The sequence below is a fragment of the Biomphalaria glabrata genome, chromosome 3 (genome assembly GCF_947242115.1).
Source record: "Biomphalaria glabrata chromosome 3, xgBioGlab47.1, whole genome shotgun sequence".
Taxonomy (NCBI): domain Eukaryota; kingdom Metazoa; phylum Mollusca; class Gastropoda; family Planorbidae; genus Biomphalaria; species Biomphalaria glabrata.
Window position 1 is genome coordinate 16,204,870 of NC_074713.1, and position 21,385 is coordinate 16,226,254.

At 32.0% G+C, this 21,385-nt stretch overlaps 2 protein-coding genes across 4 annotated transcripts; one reads left to right on the top strand and one right to left on the bottom strand.

The window, feature by feature from the left end:
* The first annotated feature begins 274 nt into the window (after window positions 1-274).
* On the top strand, window positions 275-14,477 carry LOC106057113 (double zinc ribbon and ankyrin repeat-containing protein 1-like). Of its 2 annotated transcripts, none has more exons than XM_056023663.1 (16): window positions 275-403; window positions 1,645-1,762; window positions 1,853-2,000; window positions 4,156-4,282; window positions 4,724-4,820; window positions 6,713-6,837; window positions 7,940-8,067; window positions 8,275-8,311; window positions 8,897-9,149; window positions 11,087-11,190; window positions 11,908-12,079; window positions 12,587-12,678; window positions 12,831-12,911; window positions 13,042-13,175; window positions 13,329-13,403; window positions 14,228-14,477. In XM_056023663.1, the coding sequence occupies exons 1-16, from the start codon at window positions 299-301 to the stop codon at window positions 14,376-14,378; spliced, it is 1,947 nt and encodes a 648-aa protein (XP_055879638.1). In that variant the 5' UTR covers window positions 275-298; the 3' UTR covers window positions 14,379-14,477. The 2 variants fall into 2 exon arrangements, with proteins under 2 accessions (XP_055879638.1, XP_055879639.1); XM_056023664.1 differs by having other exon boundaries at window positions 324-416.
* Window positions 14,478-15,233: 756 nt separating this feature from the next.
* Window positions 15,234-21,361, bottom strand: LOC106062553 (transmembrane emp24 domain-containing protein 10-like). Of its 2 annotated transcripts, XR_008776926.1 has the most exons (6): window positions 21,033-21,361; window positions 17,996-18,116; window positions 16,487-16,557; window positions 16,268-16,394; window positions 15,360-15,807; window positions 15,234-15,329 (listed from the first exon to the last, which is right to left on the bottom strand). XR_008776926.1 is itself a non-coding variant. In XM_056023665.1 (5 exons), exons 1-5 carry the CDS (start codon window positions 21,210-21,212, stop codon window positions 15,686-15,688), a joined length of 621 nt encoding a protein of 206 aa, XP_055879640.1. In that variant the 5' UTR covers window positions 21,213-21,361; the 3' UTR covers window positions 15,234-15,685. The 2 variants fall into 2 exon arrangements, 1 of the variants encoding a protein (XP_055879640.1); XM_056023665.1 differs by having other exon boundaries at window positions 15,234-15,807.
* Window positions 21,362-21,385: the final 24 nt, after the last annotated feature.

A 21,385-nucleotide genomic window follows, 5' to 3' on the forward strand; every position in this document is an offset into this window, starting at 1 on the left:
AATACCTCAATAGCTAGAGGGAACGGCAACACATCATTTAAGTCAGTGACAATGATCATCTCACTATTGTTCATGATGGTCACTTACAAGTCATTGAGGGCAACTATTTCAGGTGAGAGTTTGTGTGTAGTAGGCCTTACGAAGGACAAGAGTAGTCGCCAAATGATTTTCTTTAAAGTTTGTTTGCAGCTTTTTTTTTGTTGATTAATAGGCCTGTTAATTTAAAAACTAAGTATTGGGAGAAATTAAGGATTCAACAACTTCAACTGTATACAGATTATTCTTGTACCAATTTCTTATGTTCCAAATTGATCGGAACTCTTTGCTTCGGCTCTTCAATGTTTACAAACCGGTTTGTACCTGGACGCCATTACGTCGCTACGGACGTTGCTACAGAGAATTGGTTTGTGTTTACTGTGAATAATATATCATTATTTCATTTATTTTTTATTTATTTTTAAGAGCTTTCTTCGACACACGTATATTATGAAATAATGTTTAATTTAGTTGTGACGTCGATCTAGATCTAGATCTAATTGGGATTTGTCTGTAACTAGTCTAACTCTAGAGTCTAGTAGAGTACTGTAACTGTTACAGTTACACTCAGTTACAGAACAGTGTAGTGACGAGCATTTCTATCGTCGACTATCGATTTTCTTGTGCTCGATCTATCTCTAGACCTCTTACTCTTAGACTTCTTAAACTTTGACTAACTTAGAGTCTTCAGTGTTGTGTGTATTTTAAGTCTGCTTGTCATAATTAAGATTCATAGATTCAGTTTAAAACTAAAATCAAGAAGATCAAATCATTCATTGATTGATTGTATCTGACTCTAAATTAATAGATCTAGACTGTATATCTTGCTTATTATAATAAAATATAATATTAATAATAATCTTTATTGTCCATAAGGAAATTTGTCTTACAATTTGTGCATTAATTACACCAAACAAAACATTGTAACTAGAAAAAAACAAAATGTACATTCACACCAGACACACTCATAATTTACACGTAAAAGGTTTATATCAAATTGTTTCTATTTAATGATTTGATTGCCAGGGGAACAAAAGAAGTCAATTTTATAGTTCCTACTGAGATACTTGTAACATTAAAACACAAATTTTGAATACTGAACAGTGGTAGAACTAGAGCAAGATTTAAGCTTTAATGATTGATGTTTTTATTATTTCCTATGGCATCTAGATTCTAGTTCTAGATGCTAATTGTAATATGCTTTAATGCTATACAAATAAAAAAAGTAACAAATTAATATTTAGATGTAGTCAGTAAAAAAAAAAAGTTATTTTTCTACATTAATGTTATAAAAGTTAAAAAGAAAAAACAACAACACTGTATTGATTATATTAGAAAAGAAGTCAGATTATACTAGTCTCATTGTTATAAGGAAATAAAAAAATTATAGTTTTGTTTCTGAATACTTCATATAAAACTTTAAAAACAAAAAAAAGGACCACTCTCTATTCTTTAAGAATATCATTTGAATGTTAAATGTTCTGTGATGCCTTTATGCACTTTTTTTTAGTTTCGTAAAAATATTTTGATCCATCAGACATATATTTGATATAATTTAAATTTTATTTCTAGTAAATGGCAATGTTTTGCTTATAATTACATCCACAGATAATAAAAATGACAGCTGGCTCAATCGCAGTACCCACTGTGATACCTCTGAGACCACCCTTGCCTGGTCGACCAAAGACTTCCATTGATTCTAATACAAAAATTGAATTGAAAACAGGTTCATTTCATTTAATTTATTTAATAATGTTTGATGTTTGCATAAAATTAAAATGTTGTTTTATTGATTATATGAATATCTTATGTACAGAAACTGTAGGAGCAGATATATATTACACAATCAATGGCTGGAAACCAGAGCCTTTCAAAAAGACAGGGGAGAAATGTACTATGAAGTATGTGGGGCCATTCACTCTACCTGCTGGGAAGCAGACTGTCAAAGCACTGGCTGTTTCAAGGTAAATCTCTAGCTCTTGATGAAGTAGCATGTTTTTAAATGTTGTTACATACTGTTGTGTTTGAGATGAAGAGAGGTGAGGCAGAACTGTGATTTTAGATATTTTTACAACTCGTGTTCAAAACAGTTTGGTCAAAATCTTTTAAGAAAATAATTTCCATACAAAATTTAAAGTTTTGTTAACATATATAAAAAAAAAAAAAGAGGCAATAGTGAAGAATATTTTTTTTTTAAAGATTATATCAACTCACTCTGTCTGTCTATCTGGTAAGACGTTTGAACATATTTTTTCTCTTAATTCCCATTCTCAGATTAAGTTGAAACTTTGCACAATTACTTATTGTACCTGACAAGACATGAATGAAAAAAAATTAACCAATTTGTTAATTAATTATTGGTGATTAATTATTTTGTTTGATATACTTAATGAGAGATGTGGATGTATATATGTGTTTAATCCCCTTATTACTTTTCCACACATTTTTTCTCCCACTTCCCATTCTTGGATCAAGTTGAAATTTTGCATAATTATTCATAGTCGATGACAATACAAGAATCAATCCAAAAAATAACCAGTTAGTTAGGCAATTAGTACTGTTTAATTAATTTTGTTTTATATGGCAGAAAGGAAGTTAAACTCTCCAATTTTCAGATAAATGGCAGCAATTAGCAGTTCTTTTCTTAGATAAGCTTTGTTTTTTAAAAAGTAATCTTTTTTTCTTTTGCTTGTTTTTTTTTCAAAGTCTAAACTTCTCTTATAAAATATTGTAATGAATCTCACTATCCAGGCTCTCTGCAAACTGCATCACACACCACCAACTTAAAGAACTTGACAACTCAGGGCTTTAAAGTGACGTAACACTTTAATGTTCGATAAATTACAGCTAATACTGTACAATTGGCAACACTTAACACAGGCTGTACAAATATTTCTCAACCGTACTGCTGTATTAACTCTTGCACTGGGCCTCTCCTTCTTGTTCCGGGCTTGCACTGGGTTCAACAGTTCAGGACTGACTTCACACACTGGTCTCATTGTGTCGGACTCAATCGCAGACCAAGATCAAGACGCTGTTTGTCTTGACTGTACTTGACTGTACTCCGCACTGAACCGTCATAATGCGCTGTACAGAACCACACCACTGAACCACACTGAACTGTGCTGTAGTCAACCGGACTGTAATGAACCGGGCTTTAGTGAACCGTCTTGACTGTGACACCTCCCCTCTTTATATAGGGTCCCTGCTGGCCTTCTAGAACCGGACGGAAAATCGCTCGACCAATCTGGTTAAATCACATGACCACATCCTTCCTGATGTTCCTGAGCTCTACTCATGACACAGATCCTTCCTGAACTGTCATGGCTGACCGTTGTAACTCGTCATAGTGGACTGCTCGTCTAGCACTGGCCTGGTGCGATTGGCATATTATCTTATCTTATCTTATATAATACAGACATTACTTCCAAAAAGAAGATATTACGTCCTACGCGTCTTGCATTTAGTCACGCATATTAACCAATGACTTAAATTCTGCCAAGTCACTGGTTTTGATGGTTAGCTAAGGCAACCCATTCCATGCTTTAATAGCGCTAGGGAAGAAGGAATATTTGTAGAAATTTGTCCTAGCATATGGGATGAGGAATGTGCCTTTATCTTGGTGTCATTCAGAGTATTTTATTAAATTTTGTGTTTGTATTTGAAGATTATGGTTCAGTGTTTTATGTATAATTGCTACTTTACTTTTGAGTCTTCTGTCCTTAAGGCTTTCTAAATTTAGTGATTTTACTGAAGGTGTTACTCTAGTCAAATGTGAATATTTGTTTGTTATGAATCTCACTGCTCTATTTTGTGTCTGTTCCAGTTTCTTAATGTTTTCTTGAGTTGAGGAGTCCCTAACAGAGGATGCATATTCTATTATTGGCCTAACCAAGGTTAAATAACATTTTGGTTTTATGTTCTTATTTGATTTATTGAAATTTCTTTTTCTTCGACTGTCTACACACACCACTACCCCCATCTATGCCACCACCAGGTTTATTACAATATAGTAGGCAGTAGTACTACATCTTTTTGTGCAAAAAAAAAATTATGTCAAGCTATATCTTTGTATAGTCTATGTATGGTCAGTAACTTTGAGATTTATTTTATTTTCAGTGATGGTCTAAGAGAAAGTAATGTAGTGACCAAAATATTTGAAGTTGACTTTGTACCCACTCCTGCCTTACCCACAGAAGATGATGATCTTGGTTTTCAGGATGATCTTGAAAGATCCAGAGCCAAGGTGAGCTTAGATAAATAAAATGGTGAATTATTTTTCTTGCCAAAATAAGTTGCATATTTATCATTGTTATGTTTTTAAATTAAATTATAAACTTTGTTTATGAAATATCAATATTATTTGGGAAGTAGATAACAGAGTTTATAAAATACAATAATAAACTTTAAGTCAGGAACATATAAAAAAAAGGAAAGCTCATTAACTTCAAACTATAATTTTACAATCTCTTGCTAATTTATTGCATTATTTGAGATTTAAAAAGAAATCTTTTAAAGTTTTAATCTATTTTATGTATACACAACCAACAGTTCAGAGACTTATAATTCTTTTCTACTTGAAGTTCAAATGTACACTGATGATGATTATGGTATGAAAAATTATATGTCCTAAACATTGTTTTTACGTATGCATTATTGATTAGTTATCTACATTGAATTATTTTAGAGTGAAGTACTGAGGGCTAAAACTAAATTGACCCAGAGTCCAGGATCTGCTTGGACTGACCTTGAGGAGTTGAGGGCCACACAGCAAAAGCTTGCAGGTATCAGATTGTTTTACAGCTGAATAATAATGGGTCATATTAGTACAAGTTAATTCTTTTCTCATCCACATAGTACTCTTCCACATCCAGTGTGTATATGCCTACCTAACCAATAGCCGCAAGATAACAAGAGTGTCCCTTTCTTGTCCTAATTTCTTTGTTTTGTAAGTTTGTGCAGTTTTCTTCAAGTGTCTCTTTTTTCATAGATTGCAGTGTTATCAGCATCACAGACAAAGAATAATGAAGATTAAAAGTCTTACTTGACAAAATGTATGCCTCAAGAGATATTGTTGGCTGTTGATGAGAAATGCATCAGCAGATGGCAGAAATACAGGGCAGGGTCTCTAAATCTTAAAAGATTCTCTGAGAAAGAATCAGAAACGTTTACATTCTTCAAAGTGAAGTGAAACTTTATTAGGCATGAAAAGAAATACAATGTTGCATGTTCCAAATGGTGTGTTCCAAATGTGAGCATTACTGAATTTTAGGCCCTTTAAAAGGGAAAAAAAAGGTGCAGCTTGGATTCATTAGAATACAGTATATAAAAAAAAAATTAATAAAATAAGCTTTCCCGATATTTGAATTATATTATAATCCAAATTAAGATTGTATATGTGATGAAAATAAAATACATATCGCACTAGACTGAATAAATCAGAGCTAAATGAATGTCTGTTACTGCTATAATTAAAACATCCCTAAATAATTAACACTTTATATATACTTCTTACTCATGAGTAGACAATCTTTAGCCTTGATAAGTTTTCACTGATTCAGATGTGAATCTAAATACTAATTGTGCATTAAAATTAAGTATATTACATTACATCCACTCTGTTATCAGCAGCAGACGCCTTGGCTGGCTTGGCCACGTTCGTAGAATGCCAGTAGGTCGACTTCCACAGGACATCCTGTATGGCAATCTAATAGAAGGCAGGAGAGCCGCTGGTCGCCCACTTTTACGTTATACGGATGTATGCAAACGCGACATGAAGCTCTTCAAAATCGACACTGGCAACTGGGAAGAGGTGGCACTGGACAGATCCACATGGAGAGAGAGCATAAAGAAAGGGTCACAGATTGCAGATGTCATACACAAAAGAAGCAGAAAGAAGGGTGAAAATGCAACGGCGCCTGGTGATTATATATGCCCAACCTGCGATCGCAGCTGTATATCAAGGATTGGCCTCTTTAGTCACACAAGAAGTTGCAAAGATCAACTTTCGAGACGTAAAATGCCACAGATTACATGTGTATTTAGTTTGATGTTTTAAACAGTGAAATTAAAATGTCCTTGGCCTTTCGACACAGTACAGGTATAGTTACCAGTCTGCTTCCTTAGACCAAGTGTTACTTTACCAAGGTGATTGGCATTCATTTAGAATGAAGTCCAAATGAATGTGACAGTCACTATGGATGTTGTTTTTGATCAAAGAAAACTTTGAGGGTCCAAAGATAATATATTTTTACATTCCTGTTATACACTTGGCTTACTTAAATTACATGAATGTTATAATTTTATAAAATAAAAATATTTTTTTCTGTATTCATTTCAACAAATAGTTAAAAATCAAAAGCTCTTATTTGAAGTAAGTTAATAAAATAAAATAAATAAATCTAACATTTTAATTCTGAAAGTAGTTGCATTTATTTGTTGCTTGAAATTTTTCCAAATTACCTCCCAGCAAAATAAAGGAGGGTAATTTGTGAGGTGCAAAAACATAAATAGTATGAAAGGGAGATAATCCAAAATAAAAAATACCAACAGCAATGTTTTGCTTTGAGTTTTCTGTTTTTCTTTCAAGTTCTGCTTATTTTGTTTGAACTCAATTTGCATTTTGTGTATGTCAATAAACATTATGTATTTATCATTTTTAATTTTCTATTTTCAGATATGGAAGTTAAAGGTAGCACAAGACACAAGCCTTACCCTGGCACAAGATTTTTAGAAACCAGAAACAACGAGCAACAAGAAACACAACGCTCCTCATTTGTCAACACAGTACCTCAGCCCTATGTATGCCACAATTTGTTTTAGGAAATATCATTTTAGATCCATAATCTAGAACTATTATCTTGCTACAATATTGGTTAATGCACCATTTAGACAGGGTTACCAGACATCTGGCATAAAGAGTTAACAGCTGCTCCTTTTGGAGGTTGTATCCCCTTCCAGCAGCCAAGGCTAAAATGTAAAAACCTTTTTTTTTTTGCTGTCAAAAAGAGATATCGCTGAGAAAATCACTGTCCCGCACAGTGGACAAAAAAAGAGTGTATATATCTAAATAAAATGTCATTTCCTCTGAGAAATATGATACTTAATGTTGCAGTTGCAGTGTGTGTTCTTATTTGTCCTCTCTCTTAAGGCTTTGTACATCTTTCATTCCTCCTTTGGGCTTGGAAGCATCTGGTAACCCTACACTTAGATTACAATCTTAGTCATAACTATGCCTAATAAAGAAAAAAATGTTTTTGTTGATTTAAGATTTAGTCAAATACCATCAAAAAGAGAACTTTGTGACATCCTATTTTAACTATAATTTAAAAACTTTGAAATGAGGTTTAAAAAAAATCCCACTCATGACTGCGGTAAGACAAAAAAAAGTAGCAGATAATTTAAGTGATTGTGACAAGCCAAAATGTGATAAAAAAATCCTACATGTGACAAAGGTGATTGTAAAATGACTGATGGAGAATAGTTTACTAGCATTAGAATTATGACATACCTTGTAGTTAGTACTCATGTATCATGTCATTGGTGCTCTAGTGAAAGACTAAACTAATAGGTAGAAATATGATTGGACATATAGTAAATAAATGCTGTTGAGACATTTTTTTAAAAAAAGAAACTCTTTGTCATTTGATTAAAGCTCACAATAAGTTTGTTCATTCTAGTTATTGCTATTTTTTTTTAAGCAAATTGATCATCTCAGACTCTTCCTTTCCTAGTGATTCATTATTTATTTGATTCACTATTTATTCTTGATCGTGATTTGATGTTATCAATTTCTTTTATTATGTGCAAGCTTATTTTTGAATAAAATACACAAAAATATTAACAATGTAAATACACATTTACAAGTTTTAATAATTCTAGCAAAATGTTTTTCTTTGTCTAGATTTTTAATGGTATAGGGGCACAGGATTTGTTCTGGGCCACAAATAGATCACTAGTACCTCATCATGAACCACCTCCACAGATTCATTTTAACCAAAGCAAATACCCCAAGGCAGCAGATTTTCTCAAGTAAGTTGTTTGTTTTTCATTGTAATTTAACATGCTTAAAATGTACATGAATTTGTAAACAAATGTATTAGACAGGCAAACTCTCATACTCTATGTTAATCATGAGTGTGATGGTATATGTTCTTTTAGCTTCTTTAGTTTTTTTGGCTTGCAGTATATGAATAAATTGAACACTTTTTTCTCTTCTCTTTTTTTTTTTGTTTAAAGTTTCACTACAACATCATCAGGACAATATCCTGGAAGTGTAAGTAAATAAATGACTTTATTATTTCTTTTAGTTTTGATCTTTATTTAGCTGTGGATTATTGTGCAGTCTATGAAACCTTGATAATAGGAATCTGTCTGAGATTTAGGGTGGGGAGTATTATCTAAAGCTGTGTAGTTGTTTAGACAAAATTTAAGTTTATTCCTTTTGGAGAAGCATCACCGAGTAATCGTGGGCATCAGGGTTAAATGTTTTACAAAAATAGGTATATATATTTCATGTCATACCTTTTATTATTGAGCTCCAAGGGTATATACATGGTGTCAAGGTGATCCTGTAGTGTTTAAATTTTAATAAAATAATAAATGACAACAAAAATAAATGACCACCCTATTAAAAGATTACATTACTAAATGAAATTGTTCAGTTAAAATGCAGTATATATATTTTGGCTTAGAAATCTGTTTATGAGTATGTTATTGTTCACATTTTAATGATACTAAAGCTCATACACCTCTATTTCGAGTAAGAGAAAAATCATTCATCCACATAAAGTCCTGATTCATTCTTTTTAACTGCACTTATTCTTTTTTCCCATTATATCCTTTTTTTTTTAAAATTCAGAATCAGTGGCTCCCTGTAAATGTCAGCCCTGCAGGATTTTTAGTTCCTTCACCTACAGGACTGGCAGATAGTGGTGACTCCTCTCTCAAGTCAAGGAAATCTACACAGACTGTAAGTACCCAAACAGTAGGTCTGTTTTACCCGTCACAGCGGCAGATAGACAAGAACAAAGAACAAGAGGAAGAGAAGATAGCCATGGAAAAACAAATGAGAGACAGAAAGCCATTGCTGACTGCTGTCAGCCCTGGAAAAGGTTGGTTTGTAATAAGAGTAACAAAGTATCATATCTAAATGTGAAAAATTGGTTTCATTTAAGCCAAATGTGTTTTTTTAATTTAGAGCAACCAAGAAAAGATAATGCATCAAAACTATTAAATATTATTTAATACTATTGTAAATATTATTTAATACTATTGTAAATATTATTTAATACTATTGTAAATATTATTATTCATTCATTTCAATTAGTTATCCTCATTTTAATTGTTTGTCATAATGTTCTAATGAATGATCTGTCAAGGGACATAAGAAGTCAGTTCCTAGAGTATTCATTAATACCTAACAGTGATTCCCCCAATGATGAAAATGCAAGATATCAGGAAATGCTTGAAAACATCTCACAACTATTTAGTGTAGCAGAGAAATGAAGGCTGTCCCATTTTGCATAACATATTTTTAGTGAAATTTTTCAATTGCTGTCTTAACAAACATCAAGTTCTTTTTTTTTAATGTTAGGTGTTTTGCAAGTTTGAAATCATGATCACTGTTTTTATTGTTATATAAGTATCTGAGATGCCTTCAGAAATGAAAGTTATCACCTGCAACCAAACAGGGCTTGAAATGAGAACCATCGTGACTGCAGTCCAAAGCGCATACTGCAGGACCAGGCAGCCATCCTTTTTTACACAAATTTGTTTGTTAAAGTACTTTTCCGTGAATAAAATTCTTAGGCAAAGGTAATTGTAATTTTGATGTCTGCCATGCAAATGTTCATCAAAAGTTGTAAAAACATTATATTACTGTCAGTCAAATATGATTGGGCTTGACTTACAACATCAAATGTTTTCATGTAGTTGAATCTGTTGATGGAATGTTATAGGTTAGGAAGAGTTGTGCCCATGCACAGGGGAAACTACTCCAGTAATCAAGATGGCTAGTTAAACTTGTTTGTGTTTACCTGAGAGTGTTCTTATTTCAAGTGTATTTATATTTAAGTGTCCATCGTAACATGGTTGCAGCGGTGTACACATCTAATATAGGTAAACGATAACCTAGCGAAACTTGGAGGAAAATATAAGAAATCAGTAGCTAAAATGGCAACTGCTAACAGATATTTCCCAGTACCGCAACAGCTATTGCAAACAGGCAATATGGCGGCCAATTGGAAAAGATTCAGAAGAGACTGGGATAACTATGAAAAGGCCACAAAACTCACAACAGAGACAGAAGATATACGTGTAGCAACACTAATCAATCACCAAACGATACTACATGGAGACACGGCAGAGTATGTCGGAAAGTAAACGAACGTGCCTACATTATAGAAGGTGAAAATGGTTTCAAGTACCAAAGAAACAGAAGGCACCTAAGACCTGACACCACTAACAACATAGACTTTTCTCAAGATAGAGAAAGTAATTGTACTGACATTTTCCCAGACGCAGAGAATGAGTGTATTAACAGTCTGCCCAACGCCCAAAACACTCACCAGTACTCTCTGCGACCTAGGGCCACTCTCCAGAAAACGTCAAGATATGAAGACTATGTTTAAGAACTGTACATATTTAAGGTTGGAAATAGTTTTGTTGATCTGAGTGTAGTTATTTTACTTGGAACATATTTACGGTTGAAAATCGTTTTGTCAATTTGATTATATTATTTTTTTTTTTTTTTTCAACTTTCTTTTTCTTTTATAATTTTTTTGGGGAGGAGAGGGGATGTTGATGTTATAGGTCAGGAAGAGTTGTGCCCATGCACAGGGGAAACTACTCCAGTAATCAAGATGGCTAGTTAAACTTGTTTGTGTTTACCTGAGAGTGTTCTTATTTCAAGTGTATTTATATTTAAGTGTCCATCGTAACAGAATCAGCCTGTTGTTAGGGACAAATGTATTGTATTGTGTTGTCAGAATTGACTGTATATGCATGTATTCAAAAATCATTAATCATCATTTCTGACTTGAATTTTCAGGCTACTGGAGAAAACAAATTGAACACATTTGCCAACACCTTAAAGCTCACACACAAAATGATGCAGAGTTTCGTGCTTTGATTGGGGAACCTAAAATGGGAAAGGTTTGAATGTTTTTTTTTAAAACTAGATTTGACCTACCATCCATATCTGATATTTTGATCATGATTTTGTGTTACACAGTTGCTTCCCTCTACTCTTCTTCTCCTTTTCTGTAATTGTTCAATTTTTTATTATTTGATGGTGGCTGAGTCATAAAGCATTTGGCTTCAGAACCAAAGAGTCTTGGGTTCAATCTCAATGGAAACTGAGATTTTTAACTTTGGGATTTTAGGATTTCCTGAAGACAGCCAACTCTGATGGGTACCTGACATTGTTTGGGGTAAGTAATGGTCATTGTTCTGGCCACATGATACCCTTGTTAACAATGGACCAAACAAACAGATGAACTTAAAATTATCTGCTCTATAGACCACAAATTTTGAAAGGGAAACTTTTACTCTTTTTTGGTTTTGATAAAACCAAATCAGTATCATGTTTGAATTAGATTAATACATCTTATTTTTTTTTAAATATTGAAATCTTTAGATGAATTAGAGAAAAATGTTAAAGAAATCTATTTATTTACTATTTCTTTGTGTTTACATGTTATGGTTGATTTAGAAAGTACTTTTGTTATGACATGTCTGAGAGAAAAATGTTTTAAAAAGAAAGCAGGATCCATAAGAAAAACATTTTGGCCAAAGAAGAAAATTCCTATACGGTACTTCATTTCTGTACTCAATTAAAGTTATAATTGACACATAATTTTTCTGTTGTAGCTTCTTACTTCTGCTGTTCAAGAAGATGGCTATGAGTTGAGCTTAACATTGACCTTTGCACTACGAGGAACAAAAGATCCTTTTATCGGAAAACAATTGGGTGTGTCAAGGTCAGAGGGCTACTTGAGTTCACACACTCAGTTGGATGAACAAATGTACTCTGAGGATACAGGTGATTTACGTTTCCTCTTATAAGGTGTAGACAGTCAGTCTAGAAAGATGTAGAGGGTCCATCTAGAAAGATGTAGATGGTCAGTTTAGAAAGATGTGTATATCCTTAATCTCTACTTCCTTCAGGTGTGGTCAGAGATTATAGCAAGCAGGATTTGAACCCCTGATACTGAAGTGATAGACCCTTATGGTACCTTCTTATCAGCCAGTCAACAACCAAACAAAGTCATATTGATCTGCCTAGTTGTTTTGTTCACGTCTATATTATGCAATAGTTGAACATAGTTCCACCAGACTATATTGTAAAAACTGGTTCTAGTTTATAGTTAACTCCTTGTAGCAGGCATGTCTATAAATACTATATATATGCCTTAATATACTAAAGTCCATCTTAACTAATTTTTTAATCATCACTCTCTCTCCTTATATGATTCTATTATTGTGCTTTAAGTGTGAGTCAGCAATGGAAATATAATGTTGTTTATTTGCTTACATTTCAATTGTGTAGAGAGTGAAGAGGAGATTGAAACATCTAGATCTACTGTCACTAAAAAAGTTAGAAAGCCCAAGCCTAAAAAGAAACAAGTCCCTAAACTTTCAGTAAGTTATAAAACTTGCAAAAGCTTTTTTTTTTGTTAGTCTTTAAAAGTAATGCTTCTCTTAATGGGCGTAGACAGTAAAAAAAAAAAGAATGATATTGTTTAACTTAAAATAGTTTCCTTTAAAACAAATTATATTCCTTTTTTTTTAAGCCATTAAATGCTAAACTGTTCAAACTACTAGGACCTAACAGTGAAGCTACTGTCAGCGATATTCAACAGTTATTGGATGAAGTAAGTCATTACTTTCATTTAAAATGTGTTGGTCAGTGATGATTAAGTTACTTTTACTTTGTATTGAGTTTTTTTTTAAGGAGATTAATGTAAAAAAAATAAATCCTTGCCTTCAATTAACACTACTCAGGGAGCTGATGTGAATTGCCTGAACAAGAATGATTTACCTCCCTTGCATGTTGCTGTCAGAAATAAACACACTGATGCCATTGATGTGTTAGTACATGGAGGGGCACAGATAAATGCTAAAGGACCAAGTGCTGTGTAGGAATCAAATTTTAATGACTTTTTACAAAAAATAATACAAACAATTCTATTAATTTTGCAAAATATCTAATTATTTACTAGGCCTAAATCTTTTTTTAAAACTTATAAAAAAAAATAGCTACAGCAAAATTTGGTGTTTTTTTTAAACAGAAAGGGAAACACTGCCTTGCATGAAGCTGTAACACTTGGACCTTCAGGAATGAAAGTTATAGAGGCTCTGTTAACGTATGTATATAGCAATAATCACATTGTGTTGTGAAATATTTGATTGAGGTACCGTAATAGAAAACATCAGCACCACGTTGAAAATGTATGCATGTCAGTTCTGCAATTGAAAAGGCTAATTTATAAGCATAGCTAAGAAATCCAGTGATCTAGCATTCATGACCAAGGAAATCTCAATGCATAAAAGAACATTTTGCTCATTCATGTTCATGGATATGATGCTGGCAGACAATATTTCTATTTCCTTCCAGGCTTTTTTTTTTTTTTTACACAGATTACAGATTTTCAAATTTGAAATTTTATTTGGTAAATTCCTACATACAAACATTAGTTATTGAGTAATCAGATTTGTTTCACTGAAGCTGTGTAGGAATGCTTAGTTCAAAGGGAAAAATAATTCATATTTTTAAAGAGTCTTCAAATGTTCACATGATACTATAATTAGTATTATTATAATGATACAACAGCTGTACATCCTTTGTGTCTGTCTACAAAGCTTGTCTTGAACATACACAATAGTAAAAGAAATGGCTACTCATTCTTGAACAGATAAATCTACAATATATAAACATGTTCTTTCCTTCTATGATTTTACTATAATATTTAATTTTTTTTGGCTATGCACCACATCCTACCACAAATCAAATATTTGAGTAGAAGCCACTTCTGTCTACTAGAACCTAGTACCAGTACTCATGAAGGAAATCGTTCATTATCTTTTAATCAATTACATTTTGATAAATTCATCATTAAATTTGTTAATGATTATTCTAATCATTAGTTTATTTATTTTTCACAAGCTATTTTTGGTCAATGATTTTCAGGGCTGGAGCAGATCACAATGTTAAAAATGATCGCAATGAGACGCCGTATGATCTAGCCATCAAAGCAGGATATGATACCATAGTTAAACGCTTTGTTTCTGCCATTGGTCAGTCTCAGGTGGAAAAAATGACAAGAATCAAGAGTTATTAGCAATAATCATAATTCAATGAAAATCAATATTGTTAAAAATTGTATTTAATTTTTTTTCTCTTAATGTGGGTAATTAAAAAAAAAGAGGGAAAAAAAAAACCTAAACATTTGTAAATTAAGCCAAAATTTTTTATGTTTTAGAGTATCTATTATTATTGTTATTATTATTAGATGTATTTGAAAATGTGTATTGCATTATCATAATCACTTTCAATTCATCTAAAAGGTATCTAGTAACCTATCATAGTTTTGGTTTAGTTACACACTTACATATAGTTTTATTTTTTGCAATCAAGGATTTATAATACATAATCCGTCTTCCTTAAGCATTCATACTGTTAATACCTTCAAGTTAAAAACTTTAAAGAAAAAATACCAAAGAGAAAGAATCAGAATTTACAATAGCAGTAGTAAAGTGAACATACTTTTTTTCAGATAATCAATAATTCCTTTTTGTAAAATTAATACAAAATATTTGTTGTCGAAGTGTTCATCCATCCTTAGGGTTGAAGGAAACAAATTGGGTGTTCTATTGTGCACTAAATACTTGTTGAAGGCGGAAACTGTTTCTCAGGCTATAGTAAAATATAACAATGTTTTGTCATATTTTCTTTAGCTGACACTAATTCTGATATGTATTGGACTGAAGCAAATGTTAATTAGAATGTTTAAACAATTTTACTTTTAAACAACTGATAATGTAAAATGTTCTTTAGTTTCACACTTATATGAGGAAAATTGAATGTCAGTAGATACATGTAATTAGTCACTATAAAAGTTATTTATTGTGAATATTGTTTTTTATTCATTTAAAAAATATATTATTAAACACACTTATAAATGACTAAAACAATGTTGTTGTTTTTTAAAGACATTTTAATGACTGATAAAAAGAAATAAAAAATAAATAAAGTAATTGATTGAAGATATTGAAATGTTAGTAACTCTCACCTATTTAATAAACCACTAACTCAGCTGCACCAACAAAGCTAGAACCAAACAGTTTTGCTATTTATTTCATATCAACAAACATGACAGATATTATTCAATAACACTCACTGGTGAGAATTTTTTGTGAGGAAATAATGCTAGCTAATTACTTGTAAAAATAAAGGGAGAAAGCAAATATATAAATATTGTGTAACTTACATTTGTCATCAAATCAAACAATCAACACTCAAGCAACACAAACTCACATACAAAAACAAGAAAATGCTTAAAGAAACCAATACCATGTAACAACTATTTAACACTGGGCTCTCACACTGACAACATACACTCATGTATCCTGCTAGTTTGTAAGCTCATTATTCAATAAGTTTCTTGGCCTTGAAGTATCTCCTGAGGTAAAGAACCTGCCATGTGGCCAAACCCAGAAGGCAGAGCATGGAGAACAAGCTGAAGTACATCACTCTGGAATGAGTCGATTCTGTTGGAACGACAAGAAAGGAAAACATGATTCAATTCTAAGTAAGTAAACTACATTGGAACCAAAAGAAAAAAACTACATTTATACTGTGAACAAAGCAAGTTCCCTCCCAGACTGAGTGATCCACCGAACAAGTGATATCAAGATCATTTCTCCAACCAGCAATTTCTGGGGTGAGGGGTTCCTCAACAAATGTCAGGTAGTCTCAATCCACATAACCTCACTTCGCCAAGAATAAACTTCAAACTCTAGAACTGGCAGCCAATAGCTTTACAAACTGGTCACTAAACCAATAAATATCAAATTTAGGGACTCAAGAAAATTATTGCATGACTTTAAAGTGTCATTTTATAAACTAGATAAATTGATTATATAATTAAAAAAAAAAAAGCTGAATACTTATAAAAAAAAAAAAAAAATCATAATACAATTAATTACAAAATACAATAAGCAACAATACCATTAGTGTCCCTCATTTGTTCTTCTCGAGCTCTCATGTAAGCAAAGTCATCAACAATTGACTTGGAAAGGTCTTCCAATCTTCTCAATTCAACCTCCAGTGGTTTCAGCTTTTCAGCCTTCGCAATCTGTTCAAGCAGACACAAACATTAAATAAAAAACAAAAACTTGATTATGAATGAAACTATGAACCAACTTTAGTTGTTAAAAAATGACATACGTCTTCATAATTCTTGGCTTCAATGCCATGCTTGAGATTCAAAAAGACTTCTCTGTCTGCTGCAACACCACCTTGAGAATAAATTCAAAGGTTTTATGTTTTTAAAAAAAAAGTGTTTAATGGTTTTCTCTAACAAAAAAATGTGAGAACCTTTTTCATAATTGTAAACCATATTACTATGTCTTTGTCCACATCATGTAAAGTACAGGCCAGAAATCTATCAAAGTCTTTTTGATGATGTTTTTTTTTTTGGGTGGGGGTAGGGGGAAGTTGTGCTATATTAATATAAAGGCTCACAATTATATACACAGACGTTAGGTACCGGTAGTTATTTTTAAAGCTGAAATTATTTTGCACTAGTAAGTATCCAATATAATATAAAATTTCACCCATTTTTAGCGGCCCCCGAAAGGGGAAAAGACGCTATTAGTTTTGTGCGAAATGTCTGTCCGTCCGTCCCGTTTAGATCTCGTAAACTAGAAGAGATATTGAAAATCCGACTTCACAATATTTTAGACCATTCAAAGTTCTGATGCAACGGCTACTTTTTTTTTTTTTCCTGAAAGCGAAAATTCTAATTTTTAAAATCAATTATGCAAGCAGTTTTTTATTAAAAAAAAAAGCTAATTAGTATGCATTATAAGTTAAACCTAATTTAAGACGAATAGTAATCTTATAAACATCATTTTCGTGAACATTTTTTCTATATAGCGGAAATTTTTTTTTTTTTTTTTTTTTTGAGGATTCGAATATGAGATTGAGCCTTTTCAAAACAATTTACTTATTTAGTTCGAACCGAGAGTCCCGGGTTCAAATCCTGGTGAAGACTGGGATTTTCAACTTCTGAGTCTACCCAGCTCTAATGAGTACCTGACATTAGTTGGGGAAAAGCAAAGGCGGTTGGTCGTTGTGCTGGCTACATGACACCCTCGTTAACCTTAGGCCACAAAAACAGATGAACTTTACATCATCTGCCCTATAGACCACAAACTAGTTAGGCCAGGTTCACATCTAACTTTACATTCACTTTCACGTATCCTTTGATCTGCGGGACGGTTGGGGCACTACACAAGATCTGTTAACCTTCTTTCTCCATTCTTATCTCTCATTTGTTTTTGATATAATTTCATTCGGATGTTCTTTCTGAAAATATTGAAGCCTACCTGGGTGGACCACTGGTCGTGCGGTTTGCGCGCTGGACTGTCGTTTGGATTTATCGACGATCGAAAGTTCAAACCCTGCCTGCTCCCATCCCCTGTCGTCCTGCGGGAGGTTTGGACTAGGAAGTAAACTATCTTCAACTCTGAAGGATTATCCGAATTATGTAAAACATTTTACTTCGGGGGCCGATTTTGAGTTTGTGTTTCCACACAAACTGTCTTTTGTAACCTTGTAATTCTTATCTTAAAGCAAATGTTATTTTTATATTTAATAATATAATATTTAATCTATTTATTAATAATATAATATGCTAATATCAAATCCAAAGTCAAAAAAAATATGACATACCCCCCATGGGTTTTGATACAAAACAAACTTCAAAATTGTCATACTCTTCAGTGGTGAAGGCAAATTTTCCCTTAACAGCATTCTCCTTAGAGTATAAAATATGACCTCTTGAGTCTGTCACCTGGAGAAAAAAATGACTGTATTAATGTCATATAAGAAAAAAAAAAACCCAGCAAAACAAATTATAAATATAATCAAAATCATTTAACTATTAGATATAATACATACTAAGTAACTTTTTGTCTTCTTTCACACAAGGGCATGAGATGCAAATATTAATGGTTGAATTGCCAATGGAATAAATATGGTTAACACATTTTTTGTCCATATTGATCATGAAATTATAGGTAGCCTCTTCTCTCAGCTTGTGTCAATGATATTGTGACAGAGTTCCTATATTATAATACAGCTAGTAGTAACTTTGTCCATTAAGACTAGTACCTCACCAACATCAGGGTCCTGCTGTAACTTGATTAAATGTACATCAAGCACCAAAAAACTCTGTCCCAATGAACATCAGACTCTGTTTTCACTTACACCACACACTGTCAACTGCCCTCTCTAAAACGTGCACACTTCCAGTTATTCTCATATTCATTCCAACTGATCTATACTTGTACTAGTCAAATTAGATTCTACACAAAAAAACAACAACAACAAAAAAAAAAAAAACAACGTTGTTCCAAGACATAATATTTAATAAAACATTATAGTGGAACCTCCTGTTTACTTTAATCAAGAATGAGTGGTGTTTTAAAATCAAAACTAATTGAAGAAGATGACAGATTAAGGAGATGTTTAGCTGGTAGCCTAGATGCTAGCAATGATAAGATATTTAGTAAATTTAGATGACAGAGCACATTCACTGCACAGATTAAAGTGTAATGTCTATGGAATTGAGCTTTTGTCTGTAGACACATAAAAGCTCATCCTGAATACTATAGTTTCAAAGAAATATATCATGAGACATCTAAATTAAACTAAATGCCAAAACTATGGCTTTCGAAGATTGGAAACTAATTGATATTTATGAATTATAATTCATTGGAAACTAACATAAAATCTAGATGTTTTATGTTAAATTTTAATTTTACACTGAAGATTTTCCTACCAGGAAAAGCAAGCTCAGTGATACATAACTCTAATATCTAGGATTGTTACGTTGGCACAGAAAATAAAATTGAACTTTGTAGCACTTTTTCATGTCAAAATTTGAGGAAATTTTTAGAAGGAAAATTAATTGTCAAATTATACTTTTTTTTCAAATTTACAATGAGTATAATCATAAATATATACTGATTCAGTTCTATTATCATAAATATCAGTTCTGGATCTGTCTTCATTTTTCTGTTGAAATAAAGAGAATAAAAAAAGAAAGGTCTAGCAATATTTAGCAGAAGGCTTAACCAATAAGCTCATCAACATATTATTAAATTGATAATATTATATATATACCTTTCATTTTCCCAAATACAGTAAGAAAGATAACCTTAATAATCAGACCTGCCTACCAAAAAAAAAAAGTCCCAATGCATAACGCTGATGGTCAAAATGCGTATTTTGGCACCAGAATGCGTAACACTTATGGTGACTTACGCGATCCACTATTTTGTCATATATATATATATATAATATTAGATCTAGATGTCATGATTAGATCTACAATCTAAATCATCTAAATCTAGATCAATATGACAATAGAGATGATATCTAGACTAGATCTGGGTCTATATAATATATATAATCAACTCTAGATCTGGGCTCAAGAGTGTTACCGATGCTGTGGATCCGCTACAAACGCAGGTCTACTCCAATAATAATAAATGTTATTGATTCAACAGCCAAAGGATAAGAGAACAACAAAACATATATATATAATATATTAAATATATTATGATTGCTTAAATTTTTTATTTCAGTATTTTCTTTTAATGAAAACTAAAAAATATTTTTAAACTGATTTGAAATAAATGAATTTTTGTTAGTAATTATTTTTGTCAAGTACAGATTAAAATATAAACTTTGACAGAAGAGCTAGGTTCTGGGAGAGAGCTCAATTAAAAGGCATAATATAAATATTTAAAAGAAAACTAGTAGAGTTAAAAATCTACATGTTAATAATAATAAATAAAAAATATACACATTACTAATCATTACTTTTTGACACATCTTTCTGTTTTAATTTAATAATATTTTTGTGAAATTCATGGATTATTGAACACATCTGTCTTATGACGTTATGTTAGTGATGGATTTTTTATTATAATTATAATATAAAAGGGTAATTGTTTTTTATCTAATTTTTGATCGTGAAATAATTGTCTGGTGCTTCTGATTTTACTTTTTTTTTTAAATTCCTCTATTCTATTAGAATATTAGATCTAGTGGGCATCAAAATTTATATATATATACAAATTTACAATAATATAAATTATTATAAATCTATAGATCTTATAATAGATATCTAGGCCTAGACATTTAGATCTAAATCTAGATATTATATATAATATATAAATAATATTAATTATTATAATAAATAATATGTGTGTGTGTGAATATTCAATATTGTCAATGACAATAATACTCAATTTAAAAAAAAAATTAGTCAAAAAATGGTCCTAAATAAAAGTAGTCAAGTCTAGATTAGAATAATTAGATCTAGATCTAGTGACTCTAGTCATCTAGTGAAGTCTAGTGACACTCTAGTCTATGACTCTACTATCTCTAGTCACTAGTTTAGTAGATTCTAGTAGTACTCTACTACTCGTCTCTAGACTACTGACTAGTGTAGTGTAGTAACAGTTACAGTTGTTAAGAACTTAGACTGTCTTAGACTTAGACCTAGATTAGATCTAATTCTAGATCTAGATAGAATCTATCATTGTATCATCTAGAGTCTATGTATCACTCAATGTATGACATGAAAATTCTAGTCCACAAGTCAACATACAAGTCTACATAGTAACATACAGTCTAGTCGTCTAGATTAGATCGACCTCTCAAATAAAATTAAAAATACCGGTACATGGAAACTTACTGTCAGATCAGCCCTTTGTCCATTATCTTGAACCTCGTATTCGCCGGTAACCAAAACATTTTTGTGTATCTCTTCGCGAAGGCACTTTCTTTGATTAGATCCCAGAAGAAATCGAATAGCTTCTACATTGAAAACACATGAAAATACCAACAGTAAAATAACATATGGTGACATTTCCATTTTCTTTAGGAAATAAATCTAGATCTAGATTAGATCTTGATATCTAATTAAGTAATCTAGACCTAAACAGTGTTGTTTCGTGTCACGACATCGCCAGCAACAACAGGATGAGGTGCTAACGTGGCAGTCGGGACATTTCGTTGATGTTCGGAAACTTCCTTTCATACCGCACT

Bases quoted from the DNA above. Each gene is read 5' to 3' on its own strand.
- LOC106057113 (XM_056023663.1), top strand. From the start codon at position 299: ATGTTCCAAATTGATCGGAACTCTTTGCTTCGGCTCTTCAATGTTTAC. The intron at 9,150-11,086 runs GTTGGTTTGTAA...TTGAATTTTCAG, and splicing joins TGCTGTCAGCCCTGGAAAAG to GCTACTGGAGAAAACAAATT. The intron at 13,404-14,227 runs GTATGTATATAG...AATGATTTTCAG, and splicing joins GTTATAGAGGCTCTGTTAAC to GGCTGGAGCAGATCACAATG.
- LOC106062553 (XM_056023665.1), bottom strand. From the start codon at position 21,212: ATGGAAATGTCACCATATGTTATTTTACTGTTGGTATTTTCATGTGTT. The intron at 16,395-16,486 runs GTATGTCATTTT...CTGCTTGAACAG, and splicing joins AAGCCAAGAATTATGAAGAC to ATTGCGAAGGCTGAAAAGCT. The intron at 15,808-16,267 runs GTATTGTTGCTT...TCGTTCCAACAG, and splicing joins ACAAATGAGGGACACTAATG to AATCGACTCATTCCAGAGTG.